The 22645-nt window shown below is 36.7% G+C and overlaps 1 protein-coding gene across 2 annotated transcripts; it reads right to left on the reverse strand.

Moving 5' to 3' along the window:
• Positions 1 to 515: 515 nt before the first annotated feature.
• Positions 516 to 21239, reverse strand: LOC145239133 (chymotrypsinogen A-like). Of its 2 annotated transcripts, XM_080102416.1 has the most exons (11): positions 20995 to 21238; positions 20812 to 20935; positions 20678 to 20751; positions 20221 to 20277; positions 20105 to 20155; positions 19489 to 19630; positions 19277 to 19421; positions 12766 to 12898; positions 12424 to 12599; positions 974 to 1093; positions 516 to 906 (listed from the first exon to the last, which is right to left on the reverse strand). In XM_080102416.1, exons 1-11 carry the CDS (start codon positions 21170 to 21172, stop codon positions 865 to 867), a joined length of 1242 nt encoding a protein of 413 aa, XP_079958542.1. In that variant the 5' UTR covers positions 21173 to 21238; the 3' UTR covers positions 516 to 864. The 2 variants fall into 2 exon arrangements, with proteins under 2 accessions (XP_079958542.1, XP_079958543.1); XM_080102417.1 differs by lacking the exons at positions 516 to 906; positions 974 to 1093 and adding an exon at positions 4395 to 9546 and having other exon boundaries at positions 20995 to 21239.
• Between the last annotated feature and the right edge of the window lie 1406 nt (positions 21240 to 22645).

Consider the following 22645-nt stretch of genomic DNA (forward strand, 5'->3'; position numbering starts at 1 on the left):
ACAAAAACAAAGTGGGATGCATATCTACAACCTATATGTACCATCTGAGTAAGTTTCAGCCAAATTAAACAAACATTTGATGGAAAAACGAGTTGGACTAACTTTGGCAAGAAAATAACCAATTTTAGTGGGCTAGCAGGGTAAATACTGGGGTTATCAACAAAAACAAAGTGGGATGCACATCTACATAACTATATCTACCATCTGTGTGAATTTCATCCAAATCCATCAAACATTTGATGGAAAAACGAGTCGGACAAACTTTGGGAAGAAAAAGAAAATCAATATGTGTCCCCTTCAGGGAAGGGGACCCATAATTATCATGATGAATATGGCCAAAAATGCAGGCTTTGTATGTTGTGGAGAACTATATACACCCCAACAGGTCAAATCTCCGAAAAAGTACATTGTTTTTAAACACATGTACGATTTTATGGAAATTCAAGTTAACTTGTTTCTGCCACTGTGTTAAATAACTCATTTTCAATCTGACTCATATTTTGTGAAGACGATGATGAGTTAGTGAAATATGTTTTAATTGTTGCATTGTGAAACTAAATTCTCCCTTTGTACATACAGTGCTGTAAAACTTTAAACAAATCAAGTAATAATTTCAAAAAACAGTTGTTACATACAACAAAAGGTATACCACTGGTGACACACACTGTAGAGTTTCAACTGTTATGACAAAAGGCATTTTTAACTTCTTGTGGTTAGCATCACAAAAAGGAAAAAATGTTAGTGTTACAAATGAAAGTTGTGACTTAAAAACTTAAATTACAAGAATATTTATTGGGTGCCTATTTTATTTCTTACAATGCACAGAAACAGTGTTTTTTGACGTGGGCAACAAACCCATTTAGATTATGAGATGGTGCTGCTAATCCAATCCGCTAAATCAGCAACCTAAAAAGAAATTATCATCTCTTAGCGAACCATCATCATTTTCATAGGCAAAAAAATTGCTTCTAACCTTGGTGTAAACTCCAGGTTTGTCTTTTTGTGCACAAGTTGTTGTTCCGTATGAAGTTATCCCATGCAAATAATAAGATCCATCAGTATGCAAACAAACCAAGGGACCGCCACTGTCTCCCTGTTGTACAAAAGCCAAACTTGGTGTATATATTTGGTATAAAATAGATAAAATTTAAGAACAGTCACTGGCATAGAGTACAGGTGCGAGGGGGCCCGGCTGTGACCTTTGTATGACCTCAAAATCATATCTTTGTTCAAGATGTGGTTTTAAAATGTGCCTCCAGCTAAACACAAATGCGTTTGTAGTCCTGTCATTAATTGAACAAACATTGTTTGAAATGAAACAATTATATTTGTTTCAAAATTAACGGGCATTTTATTGCAACATAACAATGACATATAGGTTTGGTATTATTCGGCGCTATACGTTTCGGCAATAAGAAATGTTCAATTTTTTTATGAAGTTAATCAATTCCTTGCGCAAACGTTAAACACAACGCGAGCCACTTTCGAATGTTGTTTTGCAGGTGTGCATTAATGATTCCTAAGCCATGTTTAATCTCCATATGTAACGGCCTAAATATGATCCAATGTAACCTAAGTTTAGGCGTCAACAATACAGAGTTGGCTATATTTGAAATGTGAATTGCTTTTACTTTTATTTCCCACCGTCACACATTACTTTAAAATTACGCTGTTGTTTAAATTGCTGTTTCGGCAACAATCCTTTCAGTATATGTATATGTTCTTAGATGCAGAACAAACATCCCAAACACATAGAATTTGTGTCAAGTGACTATTTGCAAAATAATGTGACAGAAACTACAGACTAAAGCACATAATAGATATCTCTATTTGGCCCCATACTTCCAAAGTATGGTACAGATACTGCATAGTGCATATGTTATCAGCACAGATAAAAAACGTAGCACCGCCAGTATTTTATAAAACTATACGCCTGAGTACAGTATTACACAATTTATTTAAAGTCACTTAAAAACTAGAAGGGTGGCTTAGCACATATTGCCATTGCACATAAACTGACCTATTTCTTAACATATATTTACATCGGACACTTATTTTATATTGGGTCCAATATCATCCACTGTCGTTTATGACCTTACTTGTTTCTGCAAGCAGAAACTCATGGGTCCCCACACATGCAAAGTTGTAAATAATGCATTTCAAGAGATAACAATGAGAAAGTTTGGCATTGTAACGTCAAACACAGTGATCGGTACTGTGCATAAATAAATATGCTACATGGAGTACAAACTATTTAAATTCATTCCATTCATACATTTATTAAGGTTTTTCTATTTGATGACTATCTGAGAAAAAAGTGTTAAATAGTGAGAAAATTGGCCAAAACACCACAATCAGCTCCTATTAATGGTGAACTGCACTTGACTGTAGGGGTCTAGTGGAGTAAATGATGGGTACTACAGAGTTTAACAGAACAACCAACACCTACAAATGGTACACTCTACAAACTGTCCAAATTTCATTTAATTCGTACATTGTTTAAAAAATTGAACCATTTTGGGGGGCTAGTGGGGTAAATGTTGGGGCAACAGGGTTAAAATTTCATCAAATTCGGACAATGTTTTAAGAATTCACCTTTTTTAGGGGGCTAGATGGGTAAATATTGGGGTTACAGGGTTAAACACAATAATTGACACCTATAAATGACAAATTCTGCAAGCTTTTCAAATTTCACTAAATTCCGACACTGTTCAAAAAACTCACCCATTTTAGAGGGTCAGTGGGTAAACTGATGGAGTTTAACACCCAAAAATATAAAATATAAAACCACGATGACCCAATTAACAGTCATGTAAATTTTTATTCAAATCGAACAATGTTTAAAATTCTGACCACTGGAGGTGTTATCAGCAACATTCCTCATCGCTTCTGACGTCATAAGGCTGTTAATACCCCTCTGACTGGCATGTGCGAAAACGTCCACCAAGTAATGTACAAACCCAAGTACCATATGGTGCCTTTATTATACCATTACACCACAGAAATCTTTCATTTGTGGTGCGCAGCAACATACAAAAACGTTTTACACTTTGGGGTCTAGCGGGGTAAATATTGGGGTTATTAAGTCAAACAAAGCAAATGGCACATCTGCATAACTATTTATCTACATCTGAAAAGTTTCATCTAAATCCACCAAAGATTTCATGCCAAAAGTGCATGGACAAACTTCGGCGGAGAAAAAAAAAAGAAAGAAAAAAAACTGAGTGAAATCAAGATGTGGCCCCTTCAGGAAAGGGGACCCATAACAAGCCAGATACTGGCATTGCCCCATGACCTGTTGTGCAGGTAATTATAAAAAAAACATATTATCATTAGCCGCCATGTTATATGTGAGAACAGCTTTTTAATTAACCTCATTTCATGCCACAATTTTTTTTGCATGACAGTTGTCTACAGTAGAACTAAAAACTGTTTAGTTCATTGTTCGGTGTTTCAGTTGGCTGATGAGGTGATTTAGAAGTACTTTGCAAATTACAATGGTATTTTAAGCCTCATTTACAGCTGCAAAGCTTTTACATGCTGGTTTTTTTAAGGAACGACACCTGGATTAACTATAAGGGTGGCTTTACACATTTTGCCATTGCACAAAATGACACATATTTGACAACATTTTATAACCCATATTTGCCAACATTTTTAAAACCTTGGTTTGATTCTACTGGCAGAAACTCATGGGTCCCAAAAAATTCAAGGTTGTACATTTCAAGGTTTATTGCCATACAATTTAGACATTGTTATAAGTCTGCCATAATTTTAAAGACAGAAGGGTAATGGAGCTACAGGCTGAAACACAATAATCAACATCTTTAACCGGCAAAATCAGTAAACTGTCAAATTTCATCCAATTCAGACGTTGTTTCAAAATTTACCCATTTTAGGGGGCTGGCTGAGTAAATAGTGGGGATACAGGGTGAAACACAACAATCGGCACCTATATTGGCAAATTCAACAATCTGTCCAAATTTTAGTTAATTCGGACATTGTTTAAACAGTTTACCCATTTAGAGGGCTGGCGGGGTAAATACTGGGGCTAACAAGTCAAACAAAACAAAATCTACCACCTGTGAAAGTTTTATCCAAATCCACCACAGATTTCATGCCAAAAGCACATGGACACACTTCAAGGGAGAAAACAAGTAAAAAAAGAGTGAAATTAATATGTGTCCCTTCCGGAAAGGGGACCCATACTTAATACCACTGGCGCCCACTTATGAGGAGGCGGGGAGGCGCCGCCTCCCCGGGTATCTGCATCGCTTACTATGTCATAAACAAAGTTTTGCGTTAACTTACAAAATTATGCGCATACGGTTTTGTCCTAACTAAAACTACTGCTCAGTCAACGACTGTCTAGGTCTAGTTGGAACAAAAAGGCATTTCTGAAAAAAAAAAAAAACATTTTGTTACGTCACAAACGTAAGTACTTCAAGCGTTATATGTAATGGGCCATTGGATAAAACCATGCAAGTAGTGTTTACTAAAACTTAATCAGCAACATCGACACAAATTACACATGACACCGTTTAAATCAGGGGTTAACAAGTTTATTTCACGGTGAGCTGTATAATAAGAAAATGACATTCGATGGCCACATAGATTGCAAGCCGTAACGCAGCGCCGTTCGATAACTATGGTCTACAAAGCGCCTTTACAAGACCATCAGAAACTACAATATTATGTAGAGTCAGATAGCGCTACTGTCGAAAAATTAAATTATTTGGCATAAATTATCTCCTAGATTGGCAGTACTCAATTGTTCTATCACAATTAACAAATAAAGGCAATTGTTTGCGCACAATAATGAAAGCATTGTTACCTATAGTCTTATCTGTGATGTAACAAACTGCCTTTAGATTATTGTTATGCGTCCTGTGAAGTGTAAAACTAGGTAAACTTAAACATGTTGTGGGAATACTTTCGCAGCAAATTAATGTTCAACGGTTAACTCGTTTTTTTCCAAGATATATATTAATAAAAAATATCTTCGCAAGCCGTACTTGACTCCTGATTTATGATAATAAACTAAATTTAAAAGCTAAAATGCGTTACATACAACTCACTGCTATAATAGACAACACGTTTTAAACGCACCAAACGACCTAGAAACGTAAACGATTTATGTACCGGTAAGAGATTCTCATAATGGCTTATTTACACGCTTGTTGCATAAAAATAAAGCATACTATAGTTGAGCTGGAATCAGCTGCTTATGTATGTTAAAACAGAAACACACGGCAAGTGTAATTTGCGACATTAGGTGACGGCCGGGCTGGAAATATTTCTATCTTAACCCATTATAAAATTCTGCCTCCCCGCCGATTGTGGCAAGTGGGCGCCTATGCTTAATACTTAGTACAAGTATATCGCCATGCTGACTACCTCTTTGCAAATACAGCACCTGATTAACTATTTTTCATCAGGTGGAAATGGAAGTTTCTCACTGAATTGCATTTGAAAAGTATCACTTCAGTTACAATAATACATGTTTGTGCCACAAAAAGCTTCGCATGAGAGAAACTGTCATACTAAACATAACTGGGTCTTGTGTAAAAATATCTGCACAGCCAAATACTTCAAGGTCCTGTATTATTACTAACAACATTGTTTAGTATTAGTATACATCTTATATAATGGCTATTCACATTTGCAACTCAAACTGAAATTGGGTCCTTATCATTTTTGACAAATTTATTTCATATCAAAAACAAGTGCCAAATTGTTCTTAAATGCATTTTACAATGTGTAGATGCTGACCTGCTGTAACTTCTCATACACACATACACTATGACATATTTTCAAATGTTACTATTATATTCCGAACTTATTTTATATTGGGTCCCACAGTAGCTACTGTTTTTCTAATCTATGTTTGTTTCTGCAAGCAGAAACACATGGGTCCCCATACATGCAAAGTTGTAAACAGGTTGAAACATAACAATAAATATTCTGCTTAAATAATCCAAATCAGTGCTCTTCCACCAGTGTGCACGGTGCACCTTAGGGCGAAAAGGTATACAAGGGTGCATCACAAACTTTTAATACTCCATTAATTTCAAGATATTAGAAAAAAGATGTAGACTTCAACTTATGTATAACCCAGGTAAACTTTTCAATGGTTTATCCCTGTGTCTAGTTTGATAGTGGCTGTGTTACATTCGGGTGATGTTAGGATATCGAGTGTTGTTTTTTTCGCCGATGTTACATAGAAAATTCGTGAACATATGCTTGGAGTTAATTGACAAAATTATATGCACAACGATTTTTCATGTCACTTTTTATCTCAGTTTACTTTTTAAGTAAACAGGGTGCATGAGTTCATCACAACAACTTTAAGGGTTCACCATACCAAAAGAGGTTGAAGAGCACTGATCTAAATAATGTATTCTATGCATAGGTGTAGAGTTTCAAAAAATACCGGGGGTGCGCCGTTTGATTTTCCAAAAACGATGCCTATACCACGTACAGTATCTGTGCCCGTACAAGACCAAATAACGACACCTTTTACGTGCTTTAGCATGTAGTTTCTATCAGATTAATTTGCAAATAGTCACTTGGCGTCTGATAACGTCTGATGCAGGGAGTCGAACCGGAACTGAACCCGAACCCGCGAACCGGTTTGAGCGGTTAATTTCATTAAACCCGAACCGAACCCGAACCGCTAATTACGATTTTCTAAAAACCCGAACCGGAGTTGAACCCCATATTTCGTTTGGCGTTGGACCCGAACCGGAACTGAACCAGTAAAAAATGCAGTCTGTTTTATATTTTGTGATTTTTTCAAAACAGCGCACTGAGGAATACGCGAGATAACACCTATAGGGCGTGTCAAAAATAACAGTGCACGGTCAAAATTTATTTGGAGTTTAATAAGGCCAAGTAGATGATGGGTAGATTTAAATTAAAACGAATGAAAATTTGAACCGGTTTAAAAACCGCAAACCGGTTTGGACCGGATAATTTGCCCAAACCGGAACAAAACCCGAACCCGAAAATAGACATTTTTAAAAACCTGAACCGAACCCTTAAAAACAAAACCAAGTGAACCCGAACCGAACCTGAACCCATATGACAAGCGGTTCGACTCCCTGGTCTGAATTTTAACAACGATTAAGTTTTAACGTGTTACGGCGGGGCAATTCACGTTTTACATATAGGCGACCTTGGATCAAGTTTAGGCCGTTGCAGAGCTTTGCAAACGGACATTAAACTCGGCTTAGGAAACAATATATTAACTATTTTTATATTTATTTTCCATTGCAGAGAATTATTGCGACAAATAATACTAAAACGTTAGTCTATAAGTCATGTTTATGTTGCATTAAAATGCCTGTTTATTGCGAAACAATTATGATTGTTAAGTTTCAACCGACGTCTGTTCAATCAATGGCGTGAATGCAAGCACATTTGTTTAGCTGGAAACACGTTTTAATTAACCGACGTAACTTGAACAAAGATGCGATTTTGACGTTATACAAAGGTTTAGTGCGGGGGTGCCGCACACCCCCGTACTCTACGCCAGTGATTCTATGTGAGGTAGGCTAGAAACTACACAAATCTCATTCAATCTGGTCATTATTGGTCTCTACTGTTTTTTTTGTCTGTATTTTCTTTTCTTTTTATGCTGGTTTGTTATATGTGTTTGGTCAAGAAAGAGTGTTTCAAATCAATTCAAACTAGAATAGTGGTTTTCCTATATATTGCCAGTTATATATACTACATCATATTTAACGATGTATCACATATACCAGGTGTGGCCAACACGTCGATCGCGATCGACTGGTCGATCGCCTGCTTTTGACTGGTCGATCGCCACTAAATTCTCCACAACTTATCAAACGCTTATTAATTGAAAAACAAACTAAATAACATAAAACAGCACTTCTGACATTTTGACACAACGCACAAATGTGCAATCGGACAATAATTATGTAATTGACACTTTCTTTGTTGCGTAACAATTGTTATTTTGGCACCAAATTGTGTCGTAACATCTACAATGCTTTGTCGTCACAACTTGAGTGTTTGCTTCAACGAAGCAGTTGCTATTGATTGGGGGGATTTAAAAGTTCCCACTGAATACTTTGATAAAAATATGTACGTATGCGACGTTTCATTGTTGTAAGAACTACGTGATGCTTGACAATAAAACTCATGACTATAAATAACTGTCAATCAAATCTCATGCTGATATTTTCATTATTGCTTTATGTTACTGGCAGCCTAAATCACGACTGATCAGTCGATCGCGTACAATTAGGAAAAATTTTGTCGATCTTAACGACTGGCAAGTTGGCCACCCCTGACATATACCAGTGGTTCTTAACCGGTGGGAAATTTCCCACTAGTGGGAAATTGAATGTTTTCGGAGGGAAATTATGTAAGCTTGAAAAAAGCAAACTCGCGCTCGAGGGTCGAATCCGGCTTTGAATTACCCATTGAAAGTTACTTTACTAAAAATTTTCTGCAACAACATGTAAGATTAATTTCACTAAGGTTTACAAGACACATACAAATCCAAAGGCCGTTTGTTACATCACAGACAAGACTAAAACCATCAATGACTTTGCTATTGTGCGCGAATAAATGCCTTTCCTTTGTTGATTGTGATGCAATAAATGAATAATGCAAGCAGAGCAGACTCTTCAGTATTCCAAAAAGTTTAATCTCTCACAGAAGCACTATTTAAACTGAATGAGATTGCTGTATACCTTTAGGGTCCAGACCAAATCGCTCCACAAAATTATTTTATTTAAAAAATCTTTTTTGTTAACGTATGGCACAAAACATGATTTTAAAAATAACAGAGGGGGAAATTCGAAGTTGATGATTAACGTCAGTGGGAAACCACACCAAAAAGGTTAAGAACCACTGACATATACCATTTACTATATTTATAATGGATATATATTTGGCACCTATGTTTCATTGGGTCCCTATCTTTTTCCTGGCACTTTATACCATAATTGTTTCTGCAAGCATAATCTAATGGGTCCCCACAAATATGCATATGCGATTTGGTAACTGTAAAATAGGGCACAATCATTGTTAGATATTTACCAATTAACTATATACATCACTCAATCTACACATATGATTGTTTTTGCAAGCAAAAGCGAATGATTGTTTTTGCAAGCAAAAACCCAACACACGTTTGTGCGGATTTATGGTAAACAAACATAAGAAAAACTTAACCAAGTTTAGCCTTAACCAACTTTAAAAGTTTTGTAGCATCATTATTGTCGTATAATTACAAAAAAACAGTAAATAAGAACAGGAAAAATACTTCAATTTAATCTCATGCTTTGACCTTGATATTGTCGTTCAAGGTCAGTTTTTAAACACAATTTTCCAAAACTGAAAATGTGCTCGATAACTTAATTAAACGACATAGCAACAGCTGATTTCTAATCACCAACACAACTGTCTCGTAAAACGTCCGTCCAGACGTCAAGCTGAGCACTCCCGCTGCATTCACCCGCCCTAATCGTAAACAAGTGAATCCTGAGCACTCCCGCTGCATTCACCCGCCTTAATCATAAACAAGTGAATTACTACCTTGAGAGTTGAGGCTTCTATCTGACTGACAGTGTACACATATTATGGACTGTAAAAGTAACTATTTGGCCGATTAAGGCAAATTTTTAAATACTAAACGAATAACCTACTGCAAACAATTGTTTAACATTTCAGCACATTAGGGCTTGTATTTCTGGCCTAAAACTTATTATTTTGGGAGTTAAGGGGTAAAAATGGGTGAATCCAAATAAAAGTTACAAAATTCTATGTACTTGGGTCAGTACAGCCGTTTTTAATTTTTTTTCGTTTTGGGGGCCTGTCGGTGAACCGCTGGGTCGTTTGGGGTCAAACTTCAGGAGGATCAAATTCGGAACAATAACTAACATCTGTGCAAATTTGAATAAATTGAAAGCACTCTTTCTTGACCAAACGCATTTAACAAACCAGCGTTAGACAGAAACGAATATTTTGGGGTTTAAGGGGTGAAAATCTTTTAAATCTTTTTTAAGGTACAAAATTCTTTGAAATACCTTATATTGCACCAAACAACAAAGCATATAACTCCTAAATGAAGTACTTTAGCAAGTATATCCATTTTAAAAATTTCACGTTTTGGGGGGCTGTGGGGAACCGAGTGGTCAAACGGGGTCAAAATTTACATGGACCATCTTTAGACCAATATCTATAATGTGTGTAAATTTGAAAAAGTTTAAAGCATTCTTTCTTGACCAAAACGTGGGAACAAATCCGTGTTAGACAGAAAAAAAAATATATATATATAGACAAAAACAAAATGTGTCCCCTTCAGGGAAGGGGACCCATAATTAACACAGATGTTAGTTATTGATCCAAATTGGATCCAGTTGAAGTTTGACCCCAAATGAACCAGTCGGTCACCCACAGGCCCCCAAAATGTACTTTTTTAGTATTTGGAATTCCTTTACGGTCCCTAATATGTGTTAAAGTTCCCGTGACCTTGCCAGACAATCAAACCTACAGGAGAGATTGTTTAGTTTATGGTTTCGGTCGGATATGGTCGCTGCTTTATGCATGTGCAACTGGGCTTTGTTCTCGCCAGAATATCGCTGTTACGTTTTTAGTTATTTGTATCACAATGACAGACATAACATGTATTGGGTGGCGGTCGTTACACATCATCTTTGCCTACGGGGAGCAGAGTCAGTCATGCATTGGCTTCCGCCAGGGTAATATGCGACATGAGAGAAGGCAGGAGATAATTGACAGGTAAACGAGCCAGCTCTGCGTGATACAAATCAATACCTCTACGGATACACAGACAGTATACCAATCAAACTATAGAAAAATCTCAAAAATCTGGCAATATTTCGTAAACAAAACGATAAATAGTTGTTTGTTAAATTCAACCATTTTTAGGGATTAATGGGGTAAATGGTGGGGCTGCAGGGTAAAACACATCAATTGACACCAGTGGCGCAACTAGCGGAAAATTGGGGGGGCAGGCAACGAATTACCAATACGGCTTTCCCAAAAACGATTGTATTGCTAAGTGAGTATCACTGATTGGTCGAATGGTCCGACGCGTTTTTCCACTAATAATATAAAAAAAACTGGGATTCGTCCTTGGATTGTACGGCTTTGAATGCCGTGAAAAAGTAACACTTGTAAGTCAGAAAGTCCATTGCGATAGTATATTGACGTTTTAAACTAAGGCATTGTTTCGTAACATATAAACTCGTTCGACTGGGTGTTTACACGTTAACGTTTCAATCTGTCTACTAGTGCTGTACTATACTATGTGTAAGTTTCTCGTGATCTGCAATGATGGCTTTACATAGAGACGTGGACGTAAATTACAAACAAGTTGTTGAAAGATTTTTGGCTGAAGCTCCACGCCGATAAACATTTTATTTTTGTGTGTTTACATGTAAATACGTTTTCAAGTTCCAACAAAGATTGTTGTTGCGGTTATTTAGGATGTTGTATAAATACATCGCTGAAACTTCGTTTTTACCATCGCAATACATGCCGATGAAGCGATGTACTGCTGTACCGGCGCCATGTTCTGTCATTTGAAAGTTATTTTTAGCTTTGATGCGAACGAACGTTTTTTCAGCGCTGTACGAGAGCCGTTATACGCAATAACGCGAATAGGTAAGGGACCTGGCATGCCGACGAACCTGCCCCCCTAGTTGCGCCCATGATTGACACCAAAAAATGGCATATTCTACAAACTGTCTAAATTTCATCCAATTCCGACACTGTTTAAAAAGTTTAAATTATACCACAATGACACAAACTACAGTCCTGTAAAATGTTATTCAAAACCACCAATGTTTAAAACTTGACTACTAGAAATGCTTTTGAGCACCATTCATTAATGCTTCTGATGTAACATTGCCCCTCTATCTGTCATGTACAAAATGTCCACAAAGCAGTGCACAAACACATGTAACATATGTTTTGTTGCCTATATTACATTATTACACCACATAAACCTTTCGTTTGTGGTTGTGGTGGCCTGCAACATATTAACGTTTTACATTTTTGGGGCTAGTGGGGTGAATCCAAACAAAAGTTACAACATCATTTAAATACTTTACAAAGCACCAATCAACATTGGAACTAAACTGCTATAAGGTGTAATTTAGCAAGTATAGCCATTTTTTTAAATTTTACCCTTTGGGGATCCTGTGGGTAAACGCCTGGGTTACTTGAGGTAAAACTTTGGGAGGAGCAACTTTGGATGGCTAACTAACGTATGTGTAAATTTGCAAGTTGAAGCACTTTTTCTTGACCAAACGCTTGGAATAAACCAGCGTCAGACAGAAAAATGGAGTACAGACAAAAACAATATATGTCCCCTTCATGGAAAAGCACCCATAATTAAGATACAAACTGGAAACATACATCACAAGAATCTTCTCCCATCACTCCTCCAGCACAAAATTTTGGATCACCATCAGCAACTATTTTCATTTGGTAATCAGCTGAATTTTGCAGTGTAAGAAACTGACACAGGCTTTTAGGAAATATCCGCACATTTAGTTGCATTAAAACATCACTTTTTGTTCTCTGTATTGGTGCTGAGGAAAACATAAAAGTACATGAATATTAAAAATCTCAACTTTTACACAAAATCTGGTGTGTTGCACTGCTATTTGCAGCATTGTGTTCATAAACTTTTTAAACCACCATAAATTCGTTTCCAAATAAATATGTAGTTGCATAATTATTGCTGTGTAAACATACATGTAAAACCCCAACCAAGGGTTGAGCACACAGCACCAGCAAATGATGGAGGATCAACATCATCAGTTCGTGTTCCATTTGGTATGAGGCAAATTGGTCGAATAAACTCATTGAATTTGATTGGTGTTGTCATCTATTTTATAAAATATAAGTGTGCATATAAAAAGTCTGAAGCTACCAGGATGACAGCAAAGATCCTTGTTTAGGGATGTTTTGCTCATTGCTTTTGTGGTGCATCTACAATATACCGGATCGCTTGGATCACTTAGATCGCTTGGTGTACCCTAATACCAATTTATTATCGCTTGGTGCAGCTTTATATTGCTTGGTGAACCATGATAATGCTAGGTGCACCTTTACCTTGCAAAACAAAGGTGTGCCAATTGGCATAAAGGTACACCAAGCAATATCAAGGTGCACCATATGATTATAAATATGCACCAAGTGATATAAAGGTGTACCAAGTGATATTAGGGTCCGCCAAGTGGTGATAATAATGCACCAGGCGATCCAGTATATTTTAGATGCAATTTTGCTGTAGATTAAATTTTAAAGTAACAGATTTACCTATTTCACATGATCAAAATCACAACAATAATCTTACCACAAATTTCACAATAAATTGACATTTAGTATCTGTACAGGATCTTTCCCTTCAATGTAGGCATCCTATGTCGGTGATCACTGATTAACTGTGTGTTTTCAGTAATATTAATGCCGAAGTCACAGTGCTTATATATCACAATCAGTCAAAGACTGATGATGCCAACAACAGCGAAATATATGTTTTGTTTTAAATGACAGTTGTGTTAACTTTTTCTGATGTAGTAGTAGAAGCATACTGCTAGAGCTGCAGCATGCTTCGGGAATCTGCATTAACACATAGTGATCAAATAACTGGCCACAAGTTTTTTTATTGCATGAGTTGAATAGTTCGCCGCAAGACAAAATTAAAAAACCTGTGTTCAGCTTGTTAAGCAAACTTTTCGGTTTCTGATTGTGACTTGTGAGTTCTTACTTCCGTTAGCATTGTAGTCTGTAGCCAGCTGACGCTGCTCTAATCCTAGGAAAATCGGAAAACACTATACCTCACCTCAACGCAGACCCGCATTTAGCTCATTTTCGATAGATGGCGCAAAGAGAACTTTTACATTTAGGGCTGTTAAGGCCCGTTTACACTGTGCTTAGCGGAGCCTAACCTAATCTAACCTTGCGACCCCTTCCGTTTACACTACCATTTTCGGTGCGTACCTAAGTGTACTAAATAACATACCAGATGTCATTTTTAGCTCACAGTGACTGTCGATTGCCATAAATCACCACATAAATTTATTGTTACTTATTTTAGATTCGAAAAAGCTTTGTATGAATCTAAATTAAATGATATTTTGTTAGTAAACATGATTTTGCATCTCGTTAATCATACAGGATTGTTTAGGATATTGTTGTGTAGATTTATGGCATGTTTATCTTACTTTCATGTTTTTGGAGCATAAAGTGCCCTGTGCTGAGTAGAATGTAGCCTACATTTTAAATGCACTTAATTACAATATTTAAAAACAAAAAACACAACATTCAATCATAACAATGTAATAAATACTTAAATTTGAGGCAAATAGCGTACCATCATTTATTTTTGGCAAATGAACCAACTTTTTCAAATCACATACCCGCACACAGCGATAACACAAACCGTTTGCGCAGGTTCAAGCTGCCTGATACGCAGAAAAACGCTCGGTAGGCGATCGCTCGCTCATTCCTACGAGACTTGTGCGCCCGAAATCAGTCAAGCGCGAAGCCACACAGAAAAAATGAAACAAACAAACTTACGCAGATTTGAGCGAGCGCGATACGCACAGTGTAAACGGGCCTTTAGGGTTGGGGTTAGGCGCACCAAATACCACCCCTTGGGAAAAGCTGTATTCAAAAGTTTATCACTCTACATTCGAAACCAAATTAAGGTCTTTTCAAATAAAGCTAAACCTGCGTGCCATTGTAACAAACGAAGCACTCCACTCCTTTGGAAAAACTGATTCTGACCAATGCGTTTCCTGTCTAAAGGGCCCCGAAACTGTATCGCACTTATTTTATCATTGTAAACATGTTAAAAGTTAGGCTACTGGGAAGACGTAACGTCTTGGATTTCAGCAAAACTTTTAATTCCCTTGCGAATTAACCCTGTAACTCTAATTTTTAGAACTCATCTTGATGATAATTTATTAAATTGTTTACTGTTATGTGCGCGGTTTATTATATTCCGTTGTAAGTATGGAGGAACCTTGCCCACGCTGTGCTTGTTTATTTCATTGTATAAGTCGGTTAAAACCTCAGAATATGTAAGTGCATTGAAGAATAATAGACTTGCGACGTTTAAGGTAAAGTGGGCGGGCCTTTTGCCCATCTTGTCGCTTTTTTGATTGGTGCTATTTTTATTCTCCGTCTTTCCATTTTGTGTCTTATTCGCATATATTTCAATAAAATATATAAGGGTTGGGGTTAGGTATAAGCCAGTGGTTCCCAACCGGGGAGGAATTCCTCCCAACGGAGGAATTTTATGAGTTCAGGGGAGGAATTTCATAAAAACTGTAAAAAAAATTACATTGGAAATGTTACAGAATATTTTTGTATCTACATTATTATGTCAATTACAATTTGGACCCGGTTCACATTTGGAACCAGTTGTAAAGGATAAGGTCTGTTTCAAATTGCTATAATTTTTCTGTTATATTTGTTTTTCTTCTTATGGGGAGGAATGAATACTACGAAAATGGGCAAAGGGAGGAATGCAGCAAAAAAGGTTGGGAACCACTGGTATAAGCAATCAAAATTCAACAAAACTAGCAGTAAATAAAATAAATAATGCAGCTCTTTGCGACACCTAACGAAAATTAGCTTAATGTGGGTCTGCCGTGATAGAGGGGTGTTAGAAGCTTTGCCCTAAGGGCCCCTAACCCAGTGGTCTTCAACCTGTGGGTCGCTTTTTCTGGGATCGCTATAAATTCAATTTATTGGCGTTCAAATTTATTACCAAAAAAATTACGTTTTTTGTCTAGTGGGCAACATTTGTTTATGTTTTGCAGTACAGCTTGGTACCTCGTTTCACAGTCTAATCATTGTGACGCAATAATCAAAAAGCGAATAGTTGCGACCCAAACCATATAAAGCACTGGTCGTCCAACGCATTGTTACGTGATAGAGCCCCATGAATGACATATTGTGTCAAAAACAACACAGCGGGTGCAGGAAAAAATGCCAAAATGTACTAATTTTTACTAACTGGTGGGTTTAATGTGAATTTGACCGGCCAAATTAAATACAACTTTTGGGTTCTAACATTTTAGCGTAATAATACACGCTGAATGCTAAATATTTAAAGTCTACTTGAAAATTAAGCGGACATGCTTACATAAAAATGGTTTCAGTTTCGGCATTACTTGAAACATTTTTCTCCCTATCGGAAAAAGATGGGGTCGCATGTAAATGTTGATTTCGTTTTCGCTTAAATAGAGGTCGCTTTTAAAATAGGTTGAAGACCACTGCCCCGACCAACCACTGTCACCAGTTCAAAAAACGTCGTCATTACTAAATATACAACCAGGTGGCGTAAAGAGCACAAATGCATACCGTATTTAAAGTCTATAAAATGCAAGAAATCGAGAGTCTAATTTATTTGAGTTGTTTGCTTTTAGCAATATGCAGTAAACCTGGGTTAACCCGGATTTGGTTTATCCGGATCTTCGCCTAATTTGGACAAAACTTGAGGTACCAATATGCTTTTTCAAACAAAACACTTTGGTTAATCCGTAATAGCCTATTGAATCCGGATCTTCGCCTAATGTGGAAAAAAAATTCTGTGTCTCCCAATCCGAATTTGTTAAGCTACAATTACAAATTTGTACATCAAACTATGTTGCAGTAAGGTTTGCTACTTGTTACACTGCATATTTTGCCACTGTTTACAACATTATATATCGTAGACACTCAGTTAACTGACCGCCAATAAAACCGCGCGTATGACCTTACAGTCCGTTGTGCAGTTCGTCACAGTTCGTATGTTTTGAGGAACTAAATTAGGGTTGCCATACGTCAGGATTTTCCCTGACATGTTAGTGTTTAAATCTGCGTCAGCGAGAAATGTTAAAATGTACTTAAAAGTCTGGAATTTAGACAAAAAAAGAAGTTTCTGTATATTATGAAATTTATGTACCAACGGAAAAAGTTTCTATAGTAGTTAGCTACCACGGCGTTTATACTAGTGATGCACCGAAGTTTCGGTTGGCCGAAACATTTCGGCCAAATCAGCTGTTTTTCGATGTTTTCGATTTCGATGAACTTTTTGATTGCATGAAATTAATACCCAAACTTTCATTTTCGCCAATACGAAACATCATAAATTAACTATTTGTTGTATCTATAAAATACTTGCCACATTGTCTGCGAAATATTACAAGTTTAGTGAAGCTTTCGCATTGTGAAAGGGATTTTGGCTTGTCATAATTGAGTTCACTTGCATCAACTACACACGGTTCAGTTAAAAACACCCATAAGAAATGCGGTTTTAGGTTCGGCCTGATTCGGCCGAAATTAGTTTATACCATGAAACGTAAAGAGTTAAACTGGCGGCGCACAGGTTAATGTACAAGGTTACTATTTCGTTTTGCACTGTGTGTGCGCGCGTAACAATACGTTTTTGTTACTAGTTGTCCAACAATACGCGTTAAATACAGAAATAAAAATCCGCGTCTGAAGAAAACATATAGCATTCAATGCTACGTGGGAACATGGGAACTTTCACTGCTGACGAAATTGGTTTGCCAAGTGTACCTAATATGCAAGGACCTAACTAACAACAAAAAGTCGAATGTCGTGACACATAAAAACGTTTTTACAGTGGCATTTTATTTCAAACATAAAAAAGGTTTTTGTGTCTCCCAGTGTTTTTTTACCATGTAAAATTAGTCCGAAATGGCTCAGAGTGGTAAAGGTTGGCGACGCCTGATATATGTGTTTATTGTTTCAAGGGTATGTAGATTAGTGACCTTTGCCTAATTTTTACAGTTAATTGACAAGAATCAGAGTATCGTAGTTAACGTTTTCTCGTCTCGCCGCACGTGTGACTTTCGGATATTCTAAATTTATCCTGTAATGAAAGTGTTTGAATCGCAAAATATGGTTAACGCAACTGAAATAAATTTGTCAGGGATTTTATATCATGAAATATGGTAACCCTAAACCAGGGGTGTCCAACACGTGGCACGCGTGCCAAAACTGGATATTGCACACAAGCTTTTGCAAATTCAGATGATTATTCTCACTTCAGTAAAAATTAGTAAAGTTGCACAACCCACTAATTAATTTGTTCGTTTTTTGACAAAACGTAAGCCCCGTTGCAAACTATTTGTATCTTGTGTCGCATAAACAAGGTTTTTGGAGTATCATAAATTGAGCCCGTCACGTTAAGACGTTTAAGATATAGTTTGGAAAAAGTACCAAACGGTGGCACTCGAGTATATTCTAAAACAAAATTGAGCACGGCAGTGTGTTCGGACACCCCTGCCCTAAACTAAATGCCAACATAACCTACGTAAGTTACAATATATTAATAAATTTGTTTATTTTTAATCATCTCATTATTGTATAGCTACTGAACCCAGTTGGGGAATTTGTACCGATAAACCACTGATAACATAGCCCTAAAGCCTCGGCAACAAACGAAATCGGTTTATCCGGATCTTCGCCCGAATTACCCGAAGTTAACTACATTCTTACAAGACCTGGCATGTCGTGCTTGTGTCTGTCAGAATAGTTTCTTTTAAAAATGTCGGGAATATTAATCGTTATTCGTTTACTGAAAACAATGGAATAAAACCTATTTTCGAGATATTACATTGTATGACACTTTAAGTTCAAAACGACTATCAAGATTTCAGTTGTTTTTCTGAACAGTAAATATTTCCAGTTAAGCTTCTGGATTTCTTACAAAATGGAGAAAAAAGCGTTCGGTGGGAAAAAATGAACGCCAGAAACTGTTTGTACATGCGCACTTTTGTGTAGCGTAATGTGTGTGTGTGTGTGTGTGTGTGTTAGATGTGGGAGCAAAATAAAATTTTAGAGGCCCAAATGACACGGAGCCTAGATTAAGACTATTAAAGAAATAGGGCGTTTGTGCATTTTACAGCAAATAAAAGGACACGTTCTTCATACATTAAAATTATTTAAATCGATAACGATTTATAGGCTAATTGTCACGTGAAAAGATATTGCTTCGGAGGTTTGGTTTTGCTGCGCAAATCTTTAGCCCGTATCAACGTTCGGCAACTTAAATGATAAAACAATGCACCTACGTCTTGCCTAATTATTACGTATTGCCGTGATACGAAAGCGTTTAATTTCAGTAAACGAGTCCGCAAAACATGCTTATAGCCAAGGTAAGTCATTTTCTTTCATTAAGCACTGCCTCTTTGGGATGTCACAACACAGGTTTATACATCCAATTATCAAACTGTCCAACCTTAAGCAAAGCTATATCGTTGTTGAAGTTCAAGGTGTTGTAGTTTCGGAATTCAATTCTGCTGATGTCCCGTATAACTTCTCGTCCAGAATCTATGCTAAGCGTGTGTTCTCCAAGAACGACTGAATATAGGAATGGATCTATCCTTTAAAAAATGCATAAATTGACATTTGTCCATTCGTGTGACAGTTTGTTTGTGTGATTTAGCTTACGTTGCAATGCAATGCGCTGCCGTTACTATCCACCAATTGTTGACAAGAGAGCCTCCACAAACTCCACCAAGAATTGGTCCTTGAACTTTGACGAAAAGATATGCCATCCATGGCCAATCACCTTCAATTGCTGTTGTGCCGCCTGAATAAATGATTCGCTAACAAAGGCTATATGTTAGCTTGTAGCTCAGGGGCGTTAGAAAGCCGCGTGACATTTTACTTGTTGTGTCATATTCTTGAGGACTTTTGTTTCAACATGTTTTAGGAGGTGGTGTATAGTGGTTTGTATTAGCTGATTTGAACAGTAATCAAAAAGCAAACGGATTTTGACGTATGGGCTGGGTTTGTGGAACTATAACAACAAACTTAAAAAAAAGCATTGGTATAGTTTAAATAACATCAAACTTGATTACACACTTCTAAATCACTTGGCGTGCCAAATGAACTTGCGTTCAAAGATTGTTGACCCCATGCTGTAGCCCACGTTGTTTTAATTAAACAAGACTGCTGCGTTAGAATTTCTATTACTGACGGAAGACCTATACGGCAAAAATGGTGAAATACTGCCACAGGCCTTGGCTTAAGACTGTTCTTGAGCTTTTGTTATTCGACTTACCGACAATTCGCCCATCAATTACAGCTGCTATCAAAGGTCCAAGTGCAGGTTCTGGAAAAAAAGTGATAATAGTTTTAACAACAACTATTCTTAACACAAGATTAACAGTTTATTACCTAAAGATTTATGCACTATTTTCGATGAAGGAATCCCACATGTATCAATTCTAGTAACTTCGGTTGTTGTAATCGGTGTAGTATTTGATGGCAAGGTAGTTGACGGTACGACGATTTCAGGAATTTTGTAGAAAAAAAGAAATCCAATTAAAATTACAGAACTTCCAACTACGGTCCAACCAGTTATTATCCATGCTGTTCCTTGTACCATTTCGAACCTAACTTGCAAGTCAGCAAAAAAAGCCAACAAGCAGGGCAAGCTAGCAAAAACGAATTTTTGGAAATACTTGTATAGGCTGTGTCTCACCAGTCTATCTATCGCAATTGAAGCACGGGGCGATTTCAAATTCTGCACACGCTTTAAGTACGCGAATTTAGAAAAAAGGCTGATGACGGGTTTTATTTGTTTCGCGGCATTTTTGTTGAAAACGTTATTTTGGTAAATTGCCTTACTCACAGAAATATTTGTTTTTTGCGCAAGGTACTGGGTCATCTTGTTTCCAGCAACACAGCCATCTGTTACATGCATCTCTGAAAGACAGGAAAAGCATATCAAACAAACCGAAATGAAAATGTTAACATAGTAATTACTCTGTCACGTTTGTTGTGTTGCAAGGTACTCGGTTTGCATTGTTTGTTTCACATCCTTCAACCAAAGATGAAATCCCATGTCGTAGATATTGCCTAATTTGTACCTTTCGGCCAAACGCGGTATCTATTTAAAACAAAATTAAAATTGGAAAATGTTCGACGCAAACAATAAACAAACTTTACCTTTTACTTGATATCTTGGGTTCCGAGTGGGTGTAAAATAAAAGGCGGTTTTTATTTTGTGATCGTTCCGATTTTGAAGTACCGGAGTTGTGTTTGGCACTCCACTGTTTATTTGACTTCTTGAAGCAGGCATTTGTTGTTGCAACAGATGAAACATTAACAACGAAAAAATATTCATATTGTTTGAGCTGTTCTTATCGAAGTTAAGTTAAGATTTCTGCTAAAGTCAAACCAGTTAAAAAAATTAAGCAACTTTTCATGTTTGTACTTTTTCCATGTATGTCTAACTACGGCTCCAAACGGAAAAATTAATAAACTCTAGGCTACTTGGACACTTTTAATCTTCTGTGAATCATTCGCACAAACCAAAACAACTTAATGTAATGGAAACATTTAAACCCCAATGAAAGGTGATATCATTTCTGGAGATGTCGCTCAACGGGCATGACGTTGTAATAGCCTGAGGACATTCGTCATACAAATCTTTCACGTCTTATCTGTAATTCCCAAATTGGTATGACGGCTTGTCAACGTTTAAACACGTCATAGTTACAAGCAAAAAAAATTGGCCAGTCAAACCAATCGTTAGATTTTGCATTGATGTTTTGACTCTACGACAAAAAAAGATTCGTTTTTCTTGGACACAATACTTCTTTCCATCAACACGTTATTTGTGTAATGCTTGTGGTCCAAAAAAACCTTCTTTACAATTTGTTAAAACTACACCCCTTGTTTAAACGTTTGACATGTATGTCATGTTGGTTGTAACATTGGGTGTAAATTAGGCTACAACGTTATCAATAAGTAATAAACAGGATTTTATATTCTTCTTTTTGATGTCTTGTACACTATATTTACATCTATTCATGAAGTTGGTCACATAATCCTCCAGGCTATTCTGTTATGTCACGTCAACACCAGACACGTAGTTTAATTCCTTTGGGCGTTTTCGACAAGTTTTAGATTTTAATTTGTTTGCTAGTGGACGCAACAGGTAAAGCAACTTTCAAAGGCACAATAAAAGCAACTTTTACAACACAATTATTTTTAAGTTTAACTTATACTTTTGGTTGCTGTACACTAACCTCTTTATTATAGCATATTGCAATTATTTGTTAAAACTATTTCAGAGAACAAGGTTCAGCAATAATTCAAAGCAGAACCCCCCCCCCCCCCCCCCAATTTTACAATATCACAAGGCACGACATTATCTCACAAGGTTATACAAACCAAATAGAAAGGCGGTTAAAATACAAAAATAGGCCTACTTCTGAGAAAAAAAACTCTTTTGTCAAACTGAATAACACATTTTGTTGTTGTAACATTTGAGAGTGATAATGCACACTAGATGCACATATTTTTACAAAAAATAAACGGTTAATTTAACATGAAGAATAGAAATTTAGCTGGCCATTAAAAAAAGCAAATATTGCTATAATATTGCGAAAAAAACTCAGGATAAAATATATGATTTCTATGTCATAACAAACTTTTTGTTGTTATCGCCATGGTAGTTACAGACGCTTGTGCGCCAGGGCAAAGCTCAAAAGGCTGTGTGGCTTGTCGGATTTGCATCGCTTTTATCCATCTCAAAACACTTGACGTCTATGACTTAGTCATTAGTGTAACTGATTTTTTCTATATTTCGTTG

The sequence above is a fragment of the Phallusia mammillata genome, chromosome 7 (assembly GCF_965637545.1).
Source record: "Phallusia mammillata chromosome 7, kaPhaMamm4.hap1.1, whole genome shotgun sequence".
NCBI classification, from domain to species: Eukaryota; Metazoa; Chordata; class Ascidiacea; order Phlebobranchia; family Ascidiidae; genus Phallusia; species Phallusia mammillata.

Excerpts from the sequence above, each read along its gene's own strand:
- LOC145239133 (XM_080102416.1), bottom strand. The coding sequence starts at position 21,172 with ATGAATATTTTTTCGTTGTTAATGTTTCATCTGTTGCAACAACAAATG. Across the intron at positions 19,631-20,104 it reads AATTGATGGGCGAATTGTCG|GCGGCACAACAGCAATTGAA; the intron begins GTAAGTCGAATA and ends TCATTTATTCAG. Across the intron at positions 19,422-19,488 it reads GCAGCGCATTGCATTGCAAC|GATAGATCCATTCCTATATT; the intron begins GTAAGCTAAATC and ends CATTTTTTAAAG.